At 42.9% G+C, this 25,440-nt stretch overlaps 2 protein-coding genes across 5 annotated transcripts in view; both read left to right on the plus strand.

The window, feature by feature from the left end:
• DPH3 (diphthamide biosynthesis 3) overlaps nucleotides 1-25,440 on the plus strand; it is a 271,923-nt gene that overhangs the window by 125,607 nt on the left and 120,876 nt on the right. The window lies entirely within an intron of this gene.
• RFTN1 (raftlin, lipid raft linker 1) overlaps nucleotides 1-25,440 on the plus strand; it is a 203,402-nt gene that overhangs the window by 118,481 nt on the left and 59,481 nt on the right. For all 4 annotated transcript variants that reach the window (XM_050779561.1, XM_050779559.1, XM_050779563.1 and 1 more), the window contains exon 5: nucleotides 23,387-23,771. In XM_050779561.1, coding sequence (XP_050635518.1) covers nucleotides 23,387-23,771 — 385 coding nt within the window. The remainder of the gene's footprint in view (nucleotides 1-23,386; nucleotides 23,772-25,440) is intronic.

Consider the following 25,440-nt stretch of genomic DNA (forward strand, 5'->3'; position numbering starts at 1 on the left):
TGAGGCTGGAGAGCGAGTCGGGCCCCCATACAGCCCTGCAGGCCAGTCTGAGGATGGGGCCCTTTATCCTAAGTGTAGTGCAAAGCTGCTGGAGGGCTTTCAGGAACAGCTGGAGAATGATTCCAAATTTATACTTTGGAAAGATCAGAATGGCTGCAGGTTAGTGACTGGCTTGGGGGGCAAGAAGGGGTGTGGTTAGGACCCCGTTGGAGTAGCTCTTCAGAGACTAGAGATCGTCGTTTAGTTTAGGTGGCGCGTCTTGATGGAGATGCAGAGAGGTAGGTAGATTTAAGAAATATTGAGCCAGGCAGACCACCAGGGTTGCTTCTGGATGGGGTAACGAGGCACCGTGGAGAGGGAGAGGACAAGGCTGGTCTGGCTTCTGTGCTGGATTAAGGGGCCCTTTGCTGAGATAAGGATGACTGCAGCACGGGCCGTGAGGTCTGTGCTTCAGGAGCTCTGTGCAGAGGTCTGGGCTGGAGGTGCCGGCTGGCAGATGGTAACTGAAACCACCGTCATGGATGAAATCGCCCAGGAAGGAAGGGAGGGTGTGAAGGAAAAAGGCCTTAGGCCTGAGCCCAGGGGAATTCCAGCATCAGAGAAAAGAAAAAGTAAGTAGCCAGAGAGGTCAGCGGGAAACTTGCCGAGTGTGGGGGATGGAGGCCAGGGGAAGAGGGCATTTCAGCCATGGAGGAGTTATCAGCCCTTTCCACTAACTCCTAAGACTAATGTCAGAAACAGCCGTTGCTGGAGTGGCCATGAAGCCACTGGCGAACTCCACAGAAGCCGCATGTATTTTTGTGAGGCCTGATCCAAAATGTTTTTGGGGTACAATTAAAAACTGCTGCCGTTTATCCCATAGAGGTCTTGTGTGTTTCTGCCTTAGTCCTAGGATAATTCTAAGGTGGTTTTTTTTTTAATTTAAAATTTTAAGATGTTCTTTTTTTTTTCCTCATGGGTTTGCTGAATTATCTTTGTTGTTCTCCTTAATATAATTTTGTATTGAGCAACTGGTTTTAATATCTGACTAGGGAATTAGAACTTGCCCATGTAAAGCATTGCAATTTTATGTAATTTTTAGCATTTGGAGCACATATCGTATGAAATAATAACAAAATGACTTGTAGTTAAATCAGAAAGAAAGAACAACTTGGGATCCCTAAAAAATGTGCACAGAATAGACAAGTGGCCTATTGTTGGCTCTGTGGACAGCCTGTGGCTGTCACTGCAGAGAAATTACCCTACATCCAAGGAAGTAAAACTATTCTAGAGCTAGTGGAGGAGGCAGATGACCAGAGGAGAAGCAGAAGGTAACCAAGGGGAGGTGGCAGCTGTGTGAGCAGGAATGCCTTGTTCCAGGGAGAGACTGGGCCTGGCATAACACTGTCATCTCAAGTTTCCAGCCACGGGGAGGGGAGGCAGGGGGATGGGGATGTCTCCTTTCCGCTTGTTGCTAGGAGGTTGATGGTATCAAGGCTCACGTGACTTTGCCTGAGGCCCGGTGTTTTGGGTTGATTGTAGGCCAACCTGGGAGCTCCTGAAGGTGAGGGGTGAGCAGCTCCTTCTCCCGGACCTGGCTGTGGCCATGGGGCACCTGGATGTTACCTTGTCCCTACCCTATTGAGATGGGTCCCAGAGGAGTCTGGCATGGATGAGCTGGGGCAGCCCGCAGCCTCTGGCCCCTGTTGTCTCTGAACCATTCTTGCTCACAGCAGTCAGTCGTGTTTGTTTTTGGCTGAGAGTGAAGCCAAAAGGGCTGAAGATTTGGAGTTTGTTTTCCATCCAAGCCAATGGCTCTTGATTGCATCCTCCCTGGAATGCTCCTGGGTAAGAGTGTTCCTCATCCAGTATGTTTCGGAGGCATGCGCATTGTAAGCTCTCTCAGAGAGTCATGATGCTTCTTTTTTTTGAGACAGTCTTGCTCTGTCACCCAAGCTGGAGTGCAGTGGTGCGATCTCGGCTCACTGCAACCTCTACCTCCTGGGTTCAAGCCATTCTCCTGCCTCAGCCTCTGGAGTAACTGGGATTACAGGTGACCACCACCACGCCCAGCTAATTTTTTTTGTATTTTTAGTAGAGATGGAGTTTCACTACTTTGGCCAGGCTGGTCTCGAACTCCTAACGTCGAGATCCACCCGCCTCAGCCTCCCAAAGTGCTGGGTTTACAGGTGTGAGCCACCGCACCCGGCCCATGATGCTTCTTAAAAGAGTCAAGGCTCTCAAGAGGTCCCAGGTGCAAAACTTGCTTGCTTAGTTTAACTAGGCATTCTTCAAAATGACCTGAGAACTTTCCCCTGGCTTTTCCTCCTCTCCAAATACCGCTCTATTTTATAAGGTGAGAGAAAGAAAGTAAAAAAGAGAGAGAGACAGACAGACAGACAGACAGACAGCCCGACCCACCAAATACCTGTCTATACCATAGCACATACTTCGGAAAATGTACCAAATCAATGAGGAATCTATTGACCACCTACCAACCACGGAAAAAAATCACAGGTAGTCAGTGGGGCGGGCGGGGGGGGGATCAGTTTCTTCTCTCTCTTCTATTTATTTTTAAATTTTATTTTTATTGTACATATTTAAGGTTTACAGCATGCTGTTTGATACACATAGTGAAATGATTACAATAGTTAAGCAAATTAATATATCTTGCATAGTTACCATTTTTTGTGGTAAGCGTGCCTAAAATCTCTCAGTAAATTTCCAGTATACAATAAAATATTAACTGTAGTCCTCGTGCTGTGCATTAGATCTCCAGACTCATTCATCCTGCATATCTTCAATTTCGTACCCTTTGACCTACATCTCCCCAAATCCTTTCTACCCTAGCAACCAGTGTTTTATTGTTTCTATGTATTTGGTGTTTTCTTTTTTTTTTTTTTTAATTTCACATGTAAGTGAGATCATGTACTATTTTTCTTTTCTATTTTTCTTTTCATGTCTGCTTTATTTCACTTAGCATAATGTCCTGTAGGTTTATCCATGTTGTAAATGGCAAGATATTTTTTAAGGCTGAATAATAGTCCATTACGCACACATGCGCACACCTCTTACAATTTTTCCTCCATTCATCTGTTGACAGGTTTTCTTGTTTTGTTTTGTTTTTTGAGACAGAGTTTCACTCTTTTCGCCCAGGCTGTGCAGTGCAATGGCGCAATCTCAGTTCACTGCAACCTCTGCCTCCCAGGTTCAAGCAATTCTCCTGCCTCAGCCTCCCAAGTAGCTGGGATTACAGGCACCTGCCACTACACCCAGCTAATTTTTGTATTTTTAGTAGAGACAGGGTTTCATCATGTTGGCCAGGTTGGTCTCAAACTCCTGACCTCAGGTCATCCACCCACCTTGACCTCCCAAAGTGCTAGGATTACAGGTGTGAGTCACCGTGCTCAGCCCTCTTTTTAAAATGAGTTCTAATCCTGGCTGTTTCCAAAAGTACAAAATTGCCGTAGGTTCAAATGAATCTAGTACTTTATTGCATTTTCTTGGTTCCATTAAAACAAATCTTCCTGTCCCAGACGTTTGGTGTAACTGTGTGTTTTCTAATCCTCACTGAAACCCCTAATGGAGGGAAGATTTGGAGCAGAGCAATTAAAAACTCCCTCCTTTCTTTTTTCACTCTAGAAAGACATGTGCTCGGCACTTCTGCCATTCTTGTTGTGTCTTTAATAACAGATATAGCAATCTTCTAACACCTAGCAAAAACTAGGTCAATTGGATTTGTTGACAGCTGTGGAATTGTAGATAGAATTTGCTCTGCTGTCTGGATCAGCCCCAGGTAATCTGACCACTTTCTCTTAAGAGATGCACTAACTGAGCTAGGATCATGCTGCTGCACTCTAGCCTGGGTGACAGAGAAAAATCCTGTTTCAAAAAAAAATTTTTTTTAATTCTAAAAATTTAAAAAAAGATGCACTGGTTTCTCCCTTTCCTTTCTGCTTTCTCATATTTCTCCCGACTCCTGGACTTTGTCTGCCATACTGTTAATCAGATCTTCAAATATCAGTCTTCCAGGTTTGATTTTTCTTTCTTTTATCTCTCCCCTGAGGTGTCTGATCAAAAATGGCATTTTATTCCTTAGCAACGCTGTCTTATAAAATATAAAGTGAACCATCTATGTATATTTTAAATCTAATAGTCATGTTAAGTAAAATCAAGAGTGAAATTAACTTTAGTAATACATCTTATTTAACCTAATATATCCAAAATATTATCTTTTTAACATATAATGAAATGTTTTACTTTTTAAGAAAATTTTACAAGTTTTTACAGGTTTCCTTCAAGGCTTCAAGTGACATCAGACTTTCACACTTGTAATCTCAGCATTTTGGGAGGCCGAAGTCTTGAAAATCTGGTGTCACTTGAATCACATCTCAATTTGGATGCTTACTTTTCAATAATTAAAGTGAAATATTCTACAAAGTGAAGTTGTACTTAATAGAAAAATATTTCATATTACTTTCATTTTAAAATTAAAATTAGAGGCAAGAGGATCGCTTAAGGCCAGGAGTTTGAGACCATTCTGGGCAACATAGCAAGACCCTGTCTCTACAAAAATAAAAATAAAATTAGCTGAGCATGGTGGTGCATGCCTGTAATCTCAGCCACTCAGGAGGCTGAGGGGATGGATAGCTTGATTCCAGGAGTTCAAAGTTACAGTGAGCTATGATCACACCACTGCATTCCAGCCTGGGCAACACAGTGACACCCTGTCTCTTTAAAAAAAAAAAAAGAAAAGAAAATTTAGCTCCTTGGTCTCATGAGTCGTATTTTAAGTGCTTGATTGCCACATGTGGCTAATGGCTACTATCTTGGACAGCGTATTTTTGCAGAATTCATTTATTTAAACAATTTTCAGTTTTTCATAATTTCTAAGTTGACACAAAGCATTTGTGATTGAGTCTTCTCAGTCATAAGGGGAGACAGAGCACAGAGCAATATAAGGCATATATATATGAAGATCTAAAAGACAGTCTCCTATTTTTTCCATGAGAATTTTTAAAAAGTTTGGGGCCAACTTTGGCATATAACATTTTAGGAATATATTTGAGATAATTTCTGCTTATAATATTGAGTTGCACATGCATATTTTAAGTCATATAAGTTGTATAAACTTGGAAATGGTGCTTTTCCCCTATGTTTATATCTCACAGAAAATTTTATTTCTGTACTATTTTTTTCATGCATTGTTACACTTGGGTGCCTTTATCATCACCAGCATGATTTTCAGGGCCATCTAACACAGTTTCAAGCTCATCCTATTTACTTTCTTCCAAATTGTTTGGAATTCAGCACTTTTAAAATTCATAAATGATGCTATCTCTGAAAACTCTGTCCTGAGTCATGGTGCTCATTCACATCACATTAGGATAGTTGTTTTTTCTTGTTCAGCTCATATGTCAATAAAAAATCTCCATAATGGAAACACTTCACATCGCTCTTAAAAAACAATAGAAAACACCTCTTTTTGTTGAAGATAAGATCAATACAGCAGAGTGCATAAATCATAAGTGTACAGCTCAGTGAGTTAGCACAAAATGAACACACCTGAGTCACCAACACTCAAGTCAAGAAATATTAATAGAGCAGGAGCAACAGCCGGAACCCTTCCTGAAGACACACCCACAATTCCCCGCTCCCCTTACAAAGGAAACCTCCATCTAATTTCTAACACCAAAGGGTGGCTTTGCCTGTTTGCATAAATGGCATCTTTTGCTCAGCACTGTGTCTGTGAGATTCATTCATGTCTCAGTGGCTCATTTGTGTTCATTTGTGTGTAGAATTCCTGCATTGCTTTGTTTTTGTTTGTTTTTAAGGGACAGGGTCTCACTGTGCTGTCCAAGCTGGAGTGCAGTGGTGTAGTTATAGCTCACTATAACTTCAAACCCTGAGCTCAAGCTATCCTCCCTGCTCAGCCTCCCAAGTAGCTAGGACTACGGGTGTGCACCACCACACCCAGCAAGTTTTTTAAAGATTTTTTTTTTTTTTTAATAGAGATGGGGTCATGCTATGTTACCCAGGCTGGTCTCAGATGCCTTTCCTGGCCTCAAGTGATCCTCCCACTCCAGCCTCCCAAAGTGCTGGGATAACAGGTATAAGCCACCATACCCAGCCCTGCATTGCTTTTTAAAAACCATCTTTAAGAAGATTGCCTACTATAGCACCCCAAATTGTTTTCCATGTTGTAGGAATTATTTTAATTTTTTCTTAGATTTATTTTCCTCCTTAAAAAAAAGTCCGGCAGGGCAGAATGGCTCATGCCTGTAATCCCAGCACTTTGGGAGACTGAGGTGGGCGGATCATGAGGTTAGGAGATTGAGACGATCCTGGCTAACACAGTGAAACCCCATCTCTACTAAAAATACAAAAAAAAAGAGCCGGCCGTGGTGGCGGGCGCCTGTAGTCCCAGCTACTTGGGAGGCTGAGGCAGGAGAATGGCGTGAACCCGGGAGGCGGAGCTTGCAGTGAGCCAAGATTGTGCCACTGCACTACAGCCTGGACGACAAAGCAAGACTCCATCTCAAAACAAAAAAGTCCATCAGCTTACTTCAATAAATGTCCCAAACTAGCTTTGATGAATATGTTTTCCCCAATAAGCATTTTGCTGTTCAAAATAAAGTAACCGAGAGAGTCCTTATATTGTGAGAGATCTTGAAAGTATATAAATGTCAGAGCAATTCTCTCATTTTTGAGAAATAACATTTTAGGGAGTAAAATCCAGGAGATCATTAGGTTATATCCAGGCTGTATAGTGTATGAATGTTTATAAATGGTGTATTTCACTTTCCAGCTTATGTGCATTGGAGTTTCATGCTGTAGTTAGTGAATATTGGTCTCATTCTTGGCAGTGAACATAAGATATCTGTACCTAGATATCTGCTTGGCTAACTCCTTCACCTCCTTCAAATCTTCGTTCCAGGTTACCTCAGTGCACCTACTTTCCCACCCATCTTTGAAAGAGCAGCTTGCCTCCTGTCCCTCCCTACCCTAGTATTTTGGATTCCCTTTAGTCTCCTCTAGTTTCCTTTTACCTGAATTCAGTTCTTGTCACCTCTTAAGACATGTTACTGTTTTTACTTAGTTATTGTGTGTATTGTTTCTTGTCTTTGTTTGTTTTTTGATGCTGAGCTCAGAATCAGTCATTTAGCATGTGTTCAGTGAATGTTTATGGAATGAAAGAGCAAGAGCCTGTGTGTTTCCAAGGCCAGCAGGCCTCAGAATTGTATAGGAACAGATGCTTTGAACGGTGATGCAATGAAGATAAAGTACAGAGGGTTAGGAGGCTCACGTATTTTCTTTTCTTGCAACTCCAAGTAGCTTTTTTCAGTGTTTGGCGTGGTTGAGACTTGAAAAACCCTCCCTGGAAGTGACTTCTGAGGGTTGGATATCACCTGTTAATGCTTCATACGTCCCAGCAGACAAATTTACAAATATGGAATTTGCTGTTATCACCAGGAAAATTTCCAGACTTTTATTTATGATAGATATATATGCATATATATGTATTTGTGTACATATATACACACATATAACTTTTATGTATAAGTAATATATACTTTTATATATATGTAATATATACTTATATATGTAAACTTTTTATGAGCTGGAACATGTTATGAGTGTTAATTATGCACCGTCAGTGAACACATGGGGCAACTGACTGGTTACAGCACAGGTTGAACTTGCCCATCTGTGTGTTCAGAGGTGCTGAACATCCCCCCCCAGTTGACACCTCCTGTCTGGGATCCAGCAGATAATGAGTGTGGGAATTTGAACTAACATCGTGGCATGTGAGGGTGGGTGTCTCATCTGAGAAATGGAGTGTATCCTGGCAGGCAGTTAGGCTGCCTGCTGTATCTTCCCCCGACACTGGAAGGTTTCATTTTTATTGCTTGTGATTATGTAGAATCTTTTCTGAGGGTTTTGAGAATCAGTATGACAGAATTACAACCCACGTAAGGTTTTCCCCTTTTCTGCCTTTGGGAGAATTCCCACTCAAAGAGCCAGATCCCGTTAGGATTGGAGTCAGCAGGGCTGAAGATGGCTAGAGGGCACTGCAGGGAGGGAGAAAGCACTTGGAGATGAGATACTCAATTACTGAAACTGACTTGCCTCCTCAAGGAGGAATCTGGAACTTTAAACCCAACTCCAGAGTTCTCTCCTGATTCCAGTGAAAAGAAACCCACTACCTAATAACTTAGGCAGCCATTAGGTGGGACATTTCCCTTTCTGAAATGCTTAGCTTTCTTCCTCGTAAAACAAAACCTTTGCACTAAAATGATAATCTCTAGGATTGCCTATAGCTCTGATACTCTGTGAGTCTATGGTCAATCCAGCTTTTAAATGACTTCCCCTTCATTATCAAAGAGCCTTATTTGATTAGTTCAGGTTTATGATAGTGGTCTGCTGAGTTTTGGTGCCATATACCCTCATTTTGTGAATTTTTCTGGGTACATCTTACTATTCCCTCTGTTCTTCATTCAGTATGGCAATGTTTGTTGATTGATTGGTAACTATTTTTGTCCTCCCACTTACCTAACAACTGTAATTGGAGCTCAATATAAGGGCTATTATTTTTACAAAGTTTGTTTTCCTTTTAAGGTTAAAAATAAACGTTGCCTTCTGACACTCCAGTGGAAAAAATCTGTTGTGAGAAAAATCTAAACTTTAAATGATTCATTTGTTGGATCACTTTTGACTTCTTATGTGTTTAAAAGAATGAGAAAAAGGGCATATTACCATTACAGGGGTGGTACTCTATTCTGTACAAGTAACCCAGGATATGTAAGTTGGACAAAAGATTCAAGTATTTTAGTAATTCATTATTATAAATTTAGCATAAGAAATAATGAGAAAATAGAATTAATCTGAGGTTTCCCATCTAATTAATTACTTCCCAATCTACATCTTAGCCTGCTAGCAGCATTCCTAGTTTTGAAAAGGTAGCTGGGGGGAGATGGGTAGTGTGGACGTTAGGGATGCGGGTGATGGAGGTGTTATTCACTGGGGTACTAGTGATGGTCTTGGTAAGGGTGATAGTGATGGTATTGATGGGGTGGTAGGGATGTTATTGGGCAAAAGCAAAAGCAGTCAAAGGAGCTGTTCGAAGGAAAGATGCTTCAGAGAGAAAAAGGTTGTCATATGGAGGATACAGGGAGTAGAAGTCAGATGGAAAACACCTGAAGAGATGGAAAAACTTTAAAAGAAAATGTTTACATATATTCCTGGTGGAAATAAAGTTAGTTTTTTGATGGAATTATTCATCATTCAGTTGGTGTAGAAATTTTGTTTCCAATGACTTCCCGTTTTGAATGAGATATACTGTGTACTCTGACTAACTTCTAAGACACTCCCCAGAGGGCAGTGACAGCTTCTCGTTATGATGCCTTAAGAATAACACAGATGGATATATTTTTTTAAGTTTCAAGCACAGGAGTCTCTGTGACCCTTTCTGACTCTGATTGTGCCTGGGAATGTGGGCATCATTCTGTGTCGCTTTTGAATAGTAAAGTATTAAATTCATGCTCTGCACATTTGTAACTTGTGATAAACAAGAACTAAGCCTAAGTTTGCCTACAGGTTTGCTAAACCAATTAATAATGTAAGCCATGCTGCAGGGGCAGTGTTTATTTACCTCAAGGGTACCTGCTTGTTCCAGCAGTTTGGATGCACCATCACAAACTGAGAGGCTAATTACAAATTGCTCTTACCTCTTTATTAAAGCAGATCTCTGAAGGCTCACTCCTTGGGAGCTTTTGTGTTATCCTTGTTTACATTTCTGTGTATTTGAGTGTGCTGCTAACTGCATCTTTTATAAAGGATTGTAGATTTTACACTTTACAAAATCATTGCAGTCTGGTATTTCCTATGGGTGTGGATTAGTGATGATTACTGTATTTTAAAAGATGTCTACTGCTGTGTAACAAACCACCCCAAAACATATTGGCTTAAAACAATAGCAGTCATTTATTTTGCTCACAAATCTGCAACTTGGGCAGTACTTGGCAGAGGCAGCTAATCTCCATTTCACATGGTATCAACTGGGTTGTTTGGTGGTAGCTGGGGGATCTACTTTCAAGATGGCACACTCATGGCTGGCAAGTTGGTGTTGGCTATAGGCCTCTCCACAGACTGCTAAGCCTTCCTCAAAACAGAGCAGCTAGGTTCTAAGAGCAGGCATCCCAAGAGAAGAAGGTGGAAGTTCATGGAATTTTGATGACTATACCTTAGAAGTCCCATAAGGGTCCTTTTCACCTACTCATTGGTTGAGGCTGTCATAAGGACCTATAGTGGTTGAAGTAGAGGGGACATGGGTTCCAGCTCTTGACAGAGGAATGACAAGGTTCCAGCAGACCATGTGGAACGAGAGACATTGTTGTGGTCATCTTTGGAAAATACAGTCTGCCACATACATGAATTCCGACATGCTTATGTTCATTTCTGGTTCATTCTTCTACTGGGAGAGAACTTTGAGAATACGTAACAAATAAAAATGAAGGCAAGAAGTGGAAATAAATTCAGTATTGAATATAAGGGTTATTGGACATTGAAGATAATCTTTAAATGTATAATTCTCCTTAGCTGTTAATGCAAAGCTGCTCCTTCCCTCCCCCTCAAAAAAAAACCCATCTCCTATTTGTTACTCAAAGGGATCACATATCTTCATGTGCTCTGAAACTCTCAAATCATTTCCATCTTCCAGAAAAACCATCCCAGGGTTCTCCAGGGTATTTACAAAAGAACAATAAAACATTCATTTTTTTAGCACATTGTAATGAAAACCATCCCCAAGTACTTAGTTTAACTGCCTTGTTTACCATGGGAGTTTCAAATGTCATTAGGACCCTGTTATATTTTTGTTGGTCTGGAGTCATGGGAATCACAAAGTATTTTTTAACCAAGGGTTAAAACTAGGATAGCAATGCCCAATGGCACCATCTCAACATTTTGTTAAAGTGCGTTTCATTAATGCTTTGGAAGCCTATGTGTAAATCAGGGAATGGTGGAGGGAAAAAAAGTCACGAATACTGGATGTTAAAGCAGTGTGGTGTGAAGAGAAACATCTGCTCCTGGTTAAATTCTTTAAACTTACGTTATTTTGACTCACTCATTTAACTGTAGTGCTGAGATTTGAGTTCAATGAAGACTCTAAAGCTGGTTTTCCAGAATGTTCCAGGGAGTCTTAACCCTTGAGTTCTTAACCCCAAGCTTGTAATTCCAAGGTCACTGATATTACCAAAGTATAAAAATAGGGTTATCAACCTCAGCAACTCCAAAAAGCTGTCTTTTTGGTTTTTTTGGGGACCTACATTGCCTTATCTTAGTGCCTTTGTGAAAAAAGGCCCATGGGTATGCCTGATTATGAGGCATTTTTTACCTCGATAAATATTAACAAATCGCTTATTGCTGCCTCTTTTCTTTTTCCTGAGGGGCAGACTGACTTGGTTTCTTAAGAGACGGACTGAAAACCCAAGAACTGCACATTTTAACAGCAATGCTTTCTTGAGACATGTCTCTGGACCTGCAACCCCCTTAATGTCTCTAGGCCTCAGTTTTCTTCACTGTTAAGATGATAGGAGTAGCAATTGATGTGCAAGTTTTCTGAGTTTCAAATGAATATATAGATAAAACATTATTGGTCCCAGATGGATATTTCCTGAAACTGTAGACTCATAGACGTTTCCACTTGGGGGTAACCTCAGGTACTGAGAATTTAATCTCGTACTTATTTGTTCTTTTAATAAATGCCCACGGAGTACTTACTGTGTACCAGGAACAGTTCCAGATGCTGAGGACAAAGCAGGAGGCAAAATAGACAAAGTGCCTGTCCTCATAGAACTCTCATCCAGCTAGGAAAACCAGTTGTAGGGAGATGGAGTGGGGAACAGCACCCCAAACACAGAGGCATCTGCAAAGTGCTGAGGCCCCCTGATGGGAACAAACTTTGGTGGCGGGGGGTGGGGAGGGTGGGAGAACAATGACAAAGGCTTGTGAAGGTGTCAGGAGTGTGGGATGTGGCCTGAGAGGTGGGCAAGGCCCAGTTCAGGGGCAAGAGTTGTTGGACTCTGTGGGCCGGCTTCAGGTTGGGAATCTTATTCTAAATGGGACACTGTTGGAGAGTTAAAACGAACAGCCTTAACTGGCTCACATCTTTCAGATAACAGCCTGGCTGCTGTGAGGGCTGTACACAGGCCAGCATGCAGGAAGAAAACCAGCAGAAAGGTGGTGGTGAGGCCAGGGAACAGCGTCTCCAGGAGGAGGGAATGCATGAGTTGCCAGAGAGGATGGGGTGGTGAGGGCTGAAGAGCCTGTGGAATTTGGCATCATGGAGGTCACAGGAGGGCTGGGGGGAGCTGCCCGTGGGGAGGCAGTGCAGAAGCCAGACAGTGAGTGGCGGTGGAATCAGTGAGGCAGGGGTGGGTGGACGAGGCTTACTTTCTCTGTTGTTGATTGGATTCTTTCCTCTTTTTCTTTTTTTAAAAAAAGATAACTTGAATTTAGTTGTATGCTGAGTGAGAGCCAGGAGAGAGAGAGAGAGAGATTGATTGATTGATTGAGGATATCGAAGCGAGAAGTGGTCCTAAGTAGAGTTGGGTCTTCCAGGGAACCAGAAAACATGAACTCCATGGCCTGGGTTTTGCCTTAACCAGGTCCCACTGACGCTGGGGACAAAGAGTAGAGGGCCAGAAGAGGACATGGGTATGGGTTTCTCAGCTTCTGACCTCGATTTTGTCTTGAAGTCATCTCTGGAGAATGGTGGGAAAGTGGGGAGAGGGTGGGGCCCAGGAGAGGGGAGAAAGCCTTGGGGAAGCACAAGACAGCTGACCAGGGATGAAGGGAGCCACTGCGGGATGGCCGTGTGGCCTCAGCCTTGGTGGGAGACCTTGAGCCCTCCTCCTTGTGGCCCTGGGTGGATTGGATGGATGTGACATTTGTGGGATGTGTCAGACAGAGAAAGCCAAGGATATAATAGCAGGAGAGTGATGGAAGCAGTGGGTCATGTGCTGGACAGGGAAGGAGGAGAAGGAACAGTCATTTGCGTGCCTCTTAAAGCAGCTTTCTGGGTCTTCACTGCTGGTCACGTGGAACTAGGTGACTATATGTCCCAGCTTGTTCAGACAGTCCAAGTTCATGCTTGTCATCTGAGCGTGATTATTATTTCACTTTTTGCTTCAGTTGTTTGACAAATCAGCATCCCGTGGTGTATCACAGAATGCTGCCTCTACTTTTCGTCTCCCATGGACTTCTCACATCCTTTCCCATAGCAAGCGTAGGCTCTTATGACCTTTCCCATGAGCTCTGCAGTTACTTCCGGGCCCCAGCCATGTCCTTTGCCTCCTGTCTCCTTGCTCCGTTACCAACCCCCACCTCAATCCATACCACATCCTGTGGGCAGATTTATTTTCCTTAGGACAGGCCTGATCATGTCACTTTGCTCAGAAGTCATGATGGCATCTCATTGCCTTCAGAATAAAAATCCAGACTCTAAAGATGCAAGACTCTGCAATCTAGCCCTGGTATTTCCCAGTACAGCTTAGAGTGTAGGAACATTGTGAATACAGTGCTGAGCAGTGTAACAGGTAGCAATGTGGGCTCTGGAGCCAGCTGCCTAGGTTTGAATCCTACTTGCCCTTTACTAATTGTCTGACCTTGGGGAAGTTGCCCAACATCTCTGTGCCTCAGTTCTCTAATCTGTAAGACAGGGATAAAAATAATACCTATTGTTATTATTATAAGGATTAAATAAGTTAATCCATGTATAGCCTTTAAAACAGTGTTGGGCATACAATAAGCTCTCAGTACATTGTAATTACAGATTTTCAGCTCAAGCACACTGAACATTTCCTCTTCCCTGCATAACTTCTGAGGCTTTCTCGCCTCTTTACTTTTGCTAGCCCTGTTTCTCATAGGAATCCTTCTCCGAAACCATTTCCGTATGCACAGATTTTACCTGCGGGTAAGGTTAAATCCATGGTTACCAATCACGGATTTTGGCAGCCACAGAACTAACAGACTGGGAAGGCTGGCATGCATTCTTTGACTCCCACGGGACTATGACGAAAGTCTCTTTAAATGCTTTGCTAACATGATGTTTTGAGGTTTGATTTATCAATTTCCTTGTGGGTGTGCAGCAGTATTTAATGGAAGCCTGGGGGTCTTGCAGCCTTGGAGGGGGGCAGCAGACTCTCCTGCCAGTTCTTTTCCTTAGTGGTCCTACTTGGATAATGACAGTTCTCATGGGCCAAGGTCATGTTTGCTCCAGAATCCTGTTCTGAGTGCAGACAACCACACGTATGTTGAATTCTGCTGATGGGCATACACTGAGGGAGACTGGGATGTTCTGGGCCAAGGAAAATCTGCCAGAGGTGATTCCTGACTACTCCAGCATGTTGACTCTTTGACTGTGCCCTCCTGGTCAGGGCATGCATCTACTATGAGAAACTACTCTGTGCAGTGGAATGGCTGGGGTTGGCTTGGTGATTCAAAAAAGAGTTCTTAGTAAACAATGTTGAGCAGACCGGAAGGAGATATGCAAAGATATCCTCTGTAAAGTAGAAGAATGCTGTGTCTATGCATACAAATAACCTAGAGCACTGACACCGAAATTTTGACTAAAACATTTTGACTAAAACAGATGTGGACTTACTTATATAGTTTTGTCTGGCATAAATATCAGTTGCCTTATATGCTCTTCTTCATTTTAGTATGTGTGAGTCATGAGCAAATTTCACATTTTATTTCATACCAGGTGATATATATATATGAGATAGATATTTAAATATTTATTTTGTCTGCCCTGAAATTCTTCTTTTGAGAGCTTCTTTGTTCTGCAATCCAATTAGATGGTTTCCAAGGGAGCCACCGTGTACCCTGGTCAAAGTCAGTTGGCCCAGAAGTGGACATCTGACCTAAGCTGGGCCAATCAGAGCCCTTCCCTGGGATCTTTTGCTTTAAGCAACCAGGAAGTTTAGACATTCTACCTCCAGTGATTAAGCTGTTAGCAGGAAAACTCAGAAGGTGGCAATGGACATATTTTCTGCTACATAGAAAAAATTAGTCCTAGATAAGAAAGAAGAATGATGCCAATAGATAAAAGTAGGAATGAAACTTGGAGCAAGTGTGCTGACAGTGCTGAGACACTGGTTCCAGGTCTTCTTAAGTCCAGCTCTGGCCCCACTGTGCTGACCACTTAACTGTTCTTGGAGAGACCATTGAGTTGTTCCTCACAGGCAGGACCTTCCTTGTTCACTTCCCATCTGTATCTGTGATTTAGAGTTTTGACACTGGATTGGAGCCTCCTGGTGGATTGGGTTTCAGGGAGCACTAAAAGCCATCTGAAGATCTGTGGGGGAAGGGGCTTTACTGACACCTCTCAGTCCTACCAATCCCTAATTCCCATGCACTTCATTTGCCATGAATGGTGATATAGGCAAAGTCTCAGTGAAAGAACTGAGTCCATTAACACAGATAATGTAGGCAAATGATCCTTTGATCAGAAATCCCTGTCCTGAACTGAGCTACCAAAGGATGAATCTGTTCTCTGCTTCTACTAGAAGGCTGTGTTTCACCTCTTTCTTTTTGTTTTTTCAGGAGATTACAGTTTGCTGAGTTCTTACGGTATTTCTCAAGCTTCCCTCTAGTCACCCCTAGTAGCAGAGGAGAATAAATGGATACCTCTTCTCCTCAACTCAGCCCTGCCAGGGATCTGAGGACAAGCTGTGGTTCCTCAAACTTGAGTACAAACAGTTCAAGAAGGATGGAATAAAACTCTTCAGAGTCCCTCAGTTACCCCTTGAGTAAGACCAACACACATTAAATTCAAGAGGGAATAGTGCCTGTTTAATATTAAATTCAAGAGGGATAGTGCCTGTTTAACTCACTGCTGTTTGCCCAGAACCTAGTGCCCAGCATACAATTGGTATTCAGTAAGTAGTTATGGAATGAATAAATGAATATTAGTATCTCCATTTTATAGATGAAGAAACTGAAGCTAAAATAAATTAACTGATTTGACCAATAATATAACTACTGAGTAGCAGAGCCAGGTCCAAAGCTTTTAAGTCTTCAAACCCTTTGTCCAAGGGCGGATTCTAAGACCTCTCAGTCGCTAAAAGAGAAAACCACAACAGCAGAAAGTTTACATGATCTTTCCTTGTGGCCCCAAAACGGAGCTAAACATCCAGCAGTGCCTGGCAAAGCTTCCCATCTCTGCAGCTAAGTGTTAACATGTCAAAACTAAAGCCAGCTTCAGATGTGAGCTCAAACCCGTGTTATTTTTAAGCCTCCCTTTTCAGAAAGTTGTACAAGAGTGTAGGTGACAAGATGGGAAGGGTTGTGTGTGTCTGATAAAATATTCACTGTAAAGACTCACGTGTAACTGCAACCCAGGATGGCATTTTTGTGCCTGTTCTTGACATCTAGGGCATGCTTCTGCTGTGGGCTCCCTGCGTGTGCTGTGTATATTGTCACGGATCAGTGGCGTGTGAGTTGTGAGGGAGGGCCGGAATAGGCAGTAGTCTGATCTAGGATATATAAGTATATGGATGTGAGTCTAGGATTTACTCCATCTTATATGCCTCAGAAATCACTGTCAAAAACTCTATTATTCAGTATTTTATGTGATTTACTATGCTCTATAGCAGAGCTACCCAATAGAACTTTCTATGATGATGGATATGTTCTATACCTGCACTGTCCATGGGGTCATCACTAGCCACAAGTGGCTGGTGGGCGCTTGAAGTGTGACTCATGTGACTAAGGAGAGGAATATTTAAATTTTATTTTGTTTGAATTAATTTAAATTTAAATAGCCACATGTGGCTAGTGGCTACCATATTGGACAACACAGCTCTCTCTTTTTTTTAGCAGTAAGTTTCTGATTCCCAGCATTAATCAGCTCATTAGTTACAGGCATTTCATTAAGTTTATTATATAACTTGTAGAAAATAAATCCATCAGTTATAGATATAACCTCCCTTACCTGGTGTGTAGCAGTTCTCCTCAAAACACAGTGGGGGAGATTTCCTTTACCTGGGCTAACAGTGATGGCTGAAAGCCTCCCTACCACACTTCAGCCTCTCATGTAGGACCTGGAATCAATACCAGATGAAGTCCTAGTTGTCTTGTTTCTTTTTGGGGCTCGCTGTCATTTGGGAGCCTGTACCCATCTTTTATTTCATGCCTAGTCAGGTTTAGATTTAGAGATCTCCATCAACTTGCCCTATGCTATCTTATTTCCCCCTACCTCCTGGTGGGGAGAGAAAAAACTGATTATTTTAAGGAACTGGCTCATGTGATTGTGGGGGCCAAGAAGTCTGACATCTGCAGGGCAGTCTGGCAGACGGGACATTCAGGTAAGGACTGGTGTTGCAGTCTTGAGTTTGAAGGGGGAAAACCCAGGGAGAATTTCTGTGTTGCAGTCCAGAGGCAGAATTTTTTTCCTTTGGGAAATCTCAGTGTTTGCTCTTAAAGCCTTCACCTGATTGGATGAGACCCACCAAATAATGGAGGAATCCACTTTACCCAAAGTCAACTGATTGTAAATGTTCATCACACATTTAAAAAATACCTTTACAGCAACATCTAGACTAGTGTTTTACCAAACAACTGGTCACCATAGTTCAGTCAAGTGGACGCAAAACTAACTGTGACACCATCCTCTTTAGAGTCAGACAAAACAGTCTTGGAAGTTTCTCTTTCCCCACGCTCTCTACTACAGGCTGTGGGCACTCCAATCCCTACTGACCTGTGGGCAGGAGGCTTTTCTCTTCCTTTTCCTATGTTCCATATAGCCTTCATTTTTACTAAATCCAACCTGTGTCTCACTTCTTTCTGATTTCTCACCCCAATTGACACACGTACTCTAAAGCACAAATATGTATATCCGCATGCACGTAGAGCATATCGCACTCATCCTTAGCAACACGGTATTCATTTTGGACGTAGAAACAGACAATGCATCCTAGAAATCTAATGTCATATTGTTATTTTTAATAAAAACGATTCCTCAAATATATAACCAAAGATTTTTTTTTTACAATGAGTTGTGACTTTTTATATAACTAAATCTTTTTAAAAGAAATATTTTTCACATCATGATTCCTGATTACAGTTACAGTGGACCTTGTCCTTACTCATTATAGAGCAACTGAGTGAAGCTGTGGATTCATCAGAACAGCCATGTTTAATTTTCAATGCCTAAACCAGAAATTGTTACTCCTTTAAGTATTTGGGGCAGGTGGGTTCTTACAGGGAGCAGAAATGAGAAGAAGGTGGGTGAGGGTGTATTTCAGTTTAAACAGGCATCCACCTGGGCATCTTGGCACAGGTCAGATTATGTGAAGTGGGAAGAATGGTATCATTCCAGGTCCTACGTGAGAGGCTGACATGTATCATTGAAGTGGTATCAGGTTGGGCTTAGGATACTCTGAGTGAAAGCCAGGCATGGCTTTGGGTAGCTCTGTGAGGTTTGACCAGTCACAGAATGTCTTAAGCAGTTTCCTCTTCTGTAAGGTATGATTTTGAGGCCTAAGGGAATACATGTGAAAGTTCTCTGTAGAAGAGTTGTGCAATGTTAATAGTTGCTGTTTCCTGTAATCGCTGTTGTTAGAGATGTTGTGGGCATGCGTGGGAGTCTGTGGGGAGCTCTGTGGCTGAGGTGACCTGGCTCCTCATGATCTCTTCTTCCATGTTGATTTGGTTCCATGCTCATGAGGACCTTGGAAGGTCACTTTATGGAGAAGAGGAAGTAATTCCAGAAACATTGGGGGACAACTGTGGTAGGGTGTGGTGAACAGATACACTGGATTAGAAACAGGGAAGAAGATACTGTGATTCCAGCTGGAGAGACCAGATCGACAGTGGACCCGTCAGCTGTGATTGTCTGCTATGTAGGTCTGATCTTCCAAGGAAAGCCAGGGCTAGGGGTTCACACTTAGGAATAATGAACATCTGATTTGTAGCTAAACCCATGTGAGTGGAGGAAGTCACCAAGGGGAGTGTAGAGTGGAGGAGAGCTGGTAGCCGGGGATGAACCCTGAAGAATACATCGCATGCCCACCACCATGATGAACGTGAGACTGGCTCAGTGAAGGTTACTCATGCAAGAATGAGAAGCAGGATTTAATTTAGCCATAAGTACACAGTCAAATGACTTTCTGAAAAAGAGGAAAGTGTCTATACTAGGGTAAGACAGAACCATAAGAGTCGGGGCCCCTAGGTCTAGCCAAATACTGATCTTCATAAAATCCAAATGTGGTCGTCTAGTTAAAAAGGACTGCTCACCCTTCCTGGTAAACAATTTGGCAGCCTCTACCAAGCCTTTGAAAAGTTAATATCCCTTCAGTCATTAATTCTACTTCCAGGAAACTATTCAAAAGAAATAAGCAGAGCTACAAATATGCTTCCTCTTCTTGGGGGTGTGAATTTCCCTGGAACACATAGGATAAAGGCAGCATTTAACTTTGATGTTTTTAAAGTTTGGATCCTAGGCAGAACTATGGTATAAGATACAAAATTTGCACTGAAGTTGAAGGTAAAAGATGAGCATTCAAAGAAATCTTGCAGTTTTCCTCAGACTCCCACTCTCCTCTGCTCTTGAGGTTATGACTGGGTGGGGGAGAGTCGGATATGCTGGCCTGCAGGGTGAACTCAGAGCCTTTGTGGGCATGGATCCAAGGCCATATGTGATCCAGTTCTTGTTATGTCTAGTCAAGCCTCATTTCTGGGGCTCCTCTTGATTTCTCATGTCATGTTCCAGAAATATTTCTAGAAATTTCCTCAACACACCAGGGTGTTGCATACTGTCAAGCTTTTGCCCATCATGAGCCTTCCTTGCCTTTACGTGGATTGCCCTCTCCTTTCCCTTTACATATCTGGTGAACTCTTATTCATCCTTCAAAGCCTTCGGCAGAGTAGATCCCAAATAGGTTTTGTCTAGCATGGCATTTTGGAAAAAAAATTGGATTTGAATACTTTAAGGTGAGGCATACATGCTCCAGTTCTGCCACATTTCTTACTCTTCCTTTTGTGTTACAACATGTCATTTGTTACATCGCTGATCCACTCTGAGAGACTTTTCTCAACCTCCCCTTCAGGCAGAAATAATCACCATTGTCACTGTCACTTCTACATCTTCACATCCATTACTATATTATCCTCCATGAGGAATTTTTACAGTATTTACTTTTTCAATTCTAAAAGTAACATTCATGCCCCTTAGGTAAATTTGAAAATTACACAGTAATAGAAAAAAAATCACTCATAGCCCCACTCCCCAAATACAGTGCTGTTTTCATTTTGATGACTGTTTTTATGCACAGTTTATGTATGTGTATTACATAGTTGTCATAATAAAGTCTATGAAGTTTAGAATCTTGACTTTTTACAAGTCATTATAAGCATTAATTGTTCTATGATATTGTAATTATTTTTAAAGTCTGTTCACAATAATTGGCCAAATCTTCTTGAGGATTGGGGATCCTATTTTACATTCCTGGTACCTAAGCACCATATTGGTCTGGGCCAGTGTAGGGGCTTAATAAATATTTCTTGAATTCTATAGCTGGAAAATTAATGGCTCCATCCGTACCTTCCAGGAGCTCATTTCAAGACAGAATCATTCATTCAACAGATATTTCTTGAGGACCTGCTATATGTCAGACATCGTTCTATTACTGGGGATGCAGCAGTGCAAAATACCCCGGCCCTCATGAAATGTGTATTCTAGAGCAGTGATTCTCAAACATCAGGCTGCACTGGAATCACTTGGAGGACTTCTTAAGACACAGATTGCTGGATACCACCCTCAGAGTTTCTGACTGAATAGGTCTGTGGTGGGGCCTGAGAATTTGCATTTCCAACGGGTTTCCAGGGGATGCTGATGCTCTGGTCTGGGGACCACACTTTGAGAACCCCTGGCCTAGAGGATAAATTTGCAGTACAATATGGCAAAGGAATATGGTTGTCTGGTTTGTTGTGAGAGAAGGGCAGATGTCTGTGTCCAAGCCTCTCCAATTCCTCCAGTCCCAGTGAGAAAGGGGAGAGCTGGGATGATGTCCTGTGTCTGGAGTCCTCGCCCCTTCACTCTAGATGACAGCGGTCTCTGCAGGGCCGCAGAAGCTGAGGACTGATAAGGAGAGAGGTTAGAGATACTGCCTTTGTGCGCCACCCTTTGGCGCACTTGCCATATGTAATGTCTAAACTAAGCTTCAGTGCAACTGAAAAATGTGTGTTTTCACTCATTTTATACATGAGAAAACTGAGGCACAGAAAGTTTATATAATCTACTCTGGTTCCCCAAGACAGTGAGTCACATATCTGGGGCTCCACGTCAGGCCTTTCCAAAAGCCTTTAAACTTCATGCTATTTCCATGACTCTGGTTGAGACTGGCCTATGGTTGAGCCCTCCATGGAAGCAGTTATTAAAATGCTTCAGTAGCCATAGCTGTTTCCTCTGCAGTAAGAGAGTAGTAGCAGAAGCTAGTGCAGGTGTCTCCTCATTTCATTCGAGGGCCATAAAACCCATTGCCTTTCTCTTTTGGCGTATGTTGCCAGAAAGCTCAGAAGTATGCTTTGCATACAGTGGCTTTCCTCAGCCTCCAAAGTTCTTTGGTATAATTATTTCCCCGCTATTTTCTTTTAAAATTTGTGTTGCTGTGCCTTCTTTTAGGAGCTTTATAGAATAATTTTTAAAATAGGTGGATATCATAGATTAATGAGGGAAAAAAGAAAGTTTCAGAATGGAATGGATGGCTTTAAGATTTTTTTGTGTTTTGTTTTTTAACTTTTGAAGAGTGGATTGAGCCAACTCTGAGTATATGAGTGGACACATACATGCCTGCAGACATGTATGTAGTTGATGCCTTGACGTGTGTCCACTGAGTTGTGATTAAAAGAATGAACTTCGGCCCAGTCCAGACCTGGTTTTGTACTCTGGCTTTGCACCCACTGCTTGTTTTATGACTTTAATGTCTCTGGGCCCCAGTGTCCTCATCTGAAATGGAGACGGTGATACCAGGCAGCGTCATTGAAGGATGAAACGGTTTGTTGTTTTAACTTAAGTAAAATGCCTAGCTCAATGTCTAGACATAGTAGGTCTATACCATAGACAGTAATTACTACTATTGTTATTTTATGTCTAGCACAGGCTAGGATTTAAAGAAAGACCGGACTGCACATTTGCAACTGCAGTTTTCCAGGTTGTGCAGTGTGGAACAAAAACGACTTTCCATTGAATGTCAGGGTGGTTCTTCCGAGGACAGCTGTCAGGGCTGCTTCTCCTTTAGAGAGAATAGCTCCATGCTGGCAACACTGACTCTCAAATGAGGGCAGATTATCACTGCAGAGGCCTCAAGATTTTCTGAGGTCATCTGCTTAGGGCTTGGTGACTAAGACTTAGACCGCGCTGAGGTCTGCACCGCCTTATTTATTTGTAAAATGACTTACGCATCCTTGCCTGGAAAGTCCCCTAAAGTCTACCTTCTGGCTTTGGCTGGCTCTTGCTTTATTTTATTAGGTTATTATTTTCCATTTTTCTTTCAAACTTATGACTTATACTCAATCCAGTTGCCTTGGGCTATGTTTTAGGGAAAGGGAGAGTTCAAGTACCTCGGTACTCCAGGTCGGTGTTCATCCCCCATCCCGTTGGTACAGGGAGTGAGAAGGAACCATCACCTCGCTGCTGGATGGTGTGGACCAGGACTTGGAGAGCCAAGAGTCAGTCTGTGGCTGTAGGCTGGGCATGATCTGTGGGCTCCGTTGACCTTCCCTAGGCCTGAGAGCACCAGGGAGCAAGGTGCCCATCAGATGGTACATCTCAGGGAGGTTGTGCCCACAGCCTTGGCACAGGGGTGATTTTCCCACCTCTGCCCTTCTCTGCCAAAACTATTGTCCAAAAAGGAAGCTCTTTGGGCCATAAAATGCCATCTGTTGTTTGCATATGGTTATATAGACAAGCTGTAGTTATACAGTAGTCTGATGAGCAGGAAGTCAGTGATTCATCCGAAAAAAAGTAACAAAAAAAAACCCAAACTCTTAACAAAACGAACTTCCTCTTTCAAACTCTTTGTTTAGAACTTTTTCCAGTCTCTTTAAAAAATGTTAATAAGGATGAATGCAGTGTTTCAAAGTGGTGATTTCAACCCTTCAAAGCCAAATGCTTTATCTATCCATCAGACAACATAGTTAAACAAACAAACAAAAAAACCGTCTTCAGACTAGGGTGTGGGGGCAGGTGCCCCTGAGGACATGGGGCTTCTGCCAGCTTGGAAATCTTCCTGTGCCCCTGAAATAGCCTCGCAGGCCTCGGGGAGGCGCTTTGCACGCTGCACATGTCCCTTTGATAGACCATTCCATTCACTTGGTTCCCTTCCTTTTGTTTGCCTCACAGATCCAGGAGGCTGCAAGCCAGGGCCTGAAATTCGTTGGTGTTATACCTCAGTACCATTCCCCTGTGAATTCAGCAGGCAGCAGCGCTCCAGTGTCTACTGCCAACAGTACCGAGGATGCCAGAGATGCAAAAATCGCACGTGGGGATCACGCGTCACTGGAGAATGAGAAGCCGGGGACTGGGGACATGTGCGGTGCTCTGGCTGGGGGAAACCAAAGCCCAGAGCCCAGCTCAGGCCCCAGAGGGGAGGTGCCCATCGCCGAGCAGCCCAGCTCACCCTCCGGAGAGGGAGATGGTGGAGAACTTTCACCACGGGGGGTGAGCAAGACACTGGATGGACTGGAGAGCGACCCCTTGGAGGTGCATGAAGAGCCACTCTCAGGGAGTAAGTATGTCAGCACTGGGAGTTTTGACCCACTTAAAGAGCAGTTAACAGCTTTTCATTAATCCCCCATGGTATCTCAGAGAAAAAGGAATGGAATTAGAGTGTAGAGACAGCAGTCCATCAAACAGGAGAAACTTTATCAGGCAGTTATCTGTGCCACCTGACTGTTTACTTACTGAAGTTGTGACTTCTGGGGAGTACAGAACCACATGAAATTGACTTACAGTTTGCTCCAAAATGTCGCGTTTGAAGTGGATTCTAGACTCTGAGTTCTTTTATCTCCTGTGCTCTCGAAATTGCCCTTGAATTATCCAGCTTTCACACAGGAAGTGTCAGCCCGCCAGGCACCAATGAAAACCTACACACCACTTGTTAAAATACCTGCCTAAAGCAAGACATTTTACAGCTGAGAAAACTGGGGTTTAGAGAGGAAATCTGTTGCCCAGTCTGGAAATAGGCAGTTCGGGCCTGTGAATCCAGGTGGACTTACCCACCATCCCTTCACACCTCTCTGCGCGGTCTTTCCTGTGTGATAGACTAACAAGATTTACTGAGGCCCTTAACAAGATTTACAGGGAGCAAAGTTTCCCTCCGTTTCTCTGTATTTCCTTTTTCTCTACTTTCTTCCAGAAATCGACCATCCATACTTCCCCCCTTTCTCCAGGAAATCTAGCATCCAGTCATTTCCTGAGAGCAAGGTACTTGCATGAGCCATGTGGCCCCTTTCTAGCCTTTGGAAGGCGAACAAGTATGAAGACTGACAGAAGACCCCCAGGGCTTAGGAGGGCTTTCTGTTTAGGCCTTTCTGGCTGATCTCCCTGGTTAATATTGTTATTATCATTTATTTACTAATTCTTGAAATTAGCCTCTTACAAGTGATAATGAACAGGTGATGCTTTGAGAAGGGAAAACAAGGAGAAACAATTTATTTTGTTACATCAGAACTTCTTGAGAAGAAAATTATGGGGTGGTTAATCCCAGGGGCTTATTAGCAAAGTTGACTTAGAGGGAGCTATTGGAGCTGCCTCAGTGCTGTGATATAGTAAGACTATTTAATCAAGGCATCGAGCCTTCTTACTACGCACTGAAGTAGAGCCCTTTATTTGTGTGATTTTTCGCTGTTTGAGGCAGATGCCTGCTGCCCTCATGGAGTAGCTGAACGTACATTTAAGCCCAGTGTGTCCTCCTCATGAACACCCAGGTCCTAGTCCAGAAACCTCCATCTTCTCATGGAGGTTGGGCTGGATGTGTGTGCTCTGAATCCTGGGTGGGAAGATGGACCTCATTGGAGTCCTTCTCTAAGTCCAGGACTGTGGGAGGGCGAGGGTCAGGCCAGGCAGAGGCCCCCAGGAGAAAGGGCAGGAGTGATGAAGAGGTGGGGAGCATGGTGCTCAAGAATCTAGCATCTGTTTACATTCTAGCCTGCCTTCCGTGCCTCAGTTTCTCACTCTGTGAAATAGGGATAGAACGATAGTTTCTCATGGAAAGGTTAAAGATGTACATTTAAAGCACTCAGCACTGTTTGACTCATGAGTATGAGCTGCCATTATTGGGGTACAGGCTCGTAGTCCTGACGCTTGACCTCTACCTCTCATGGAATCTTGGCTTTGAGAAAGGAGGCATTTACTACTGAGGTTTCCTCAGGAGTTTTCAGATCCTTCCTGTGTTC

Source organism: Macaca thibetana, chromosome 2, assembly GCF_024542745.1.
Source record: "Macaca thibetana thibetana isolate TM-01 chromosome 2, ASM2454274v1, whole genome shotgun sequence".
Classification (NCBI taxonomy): domain Eukaryota; kingdom Metazoa; phylum Chordata; class Mammalia; order Primates; family Cercopithecidae; genus Macaca; species Macaca thibetana.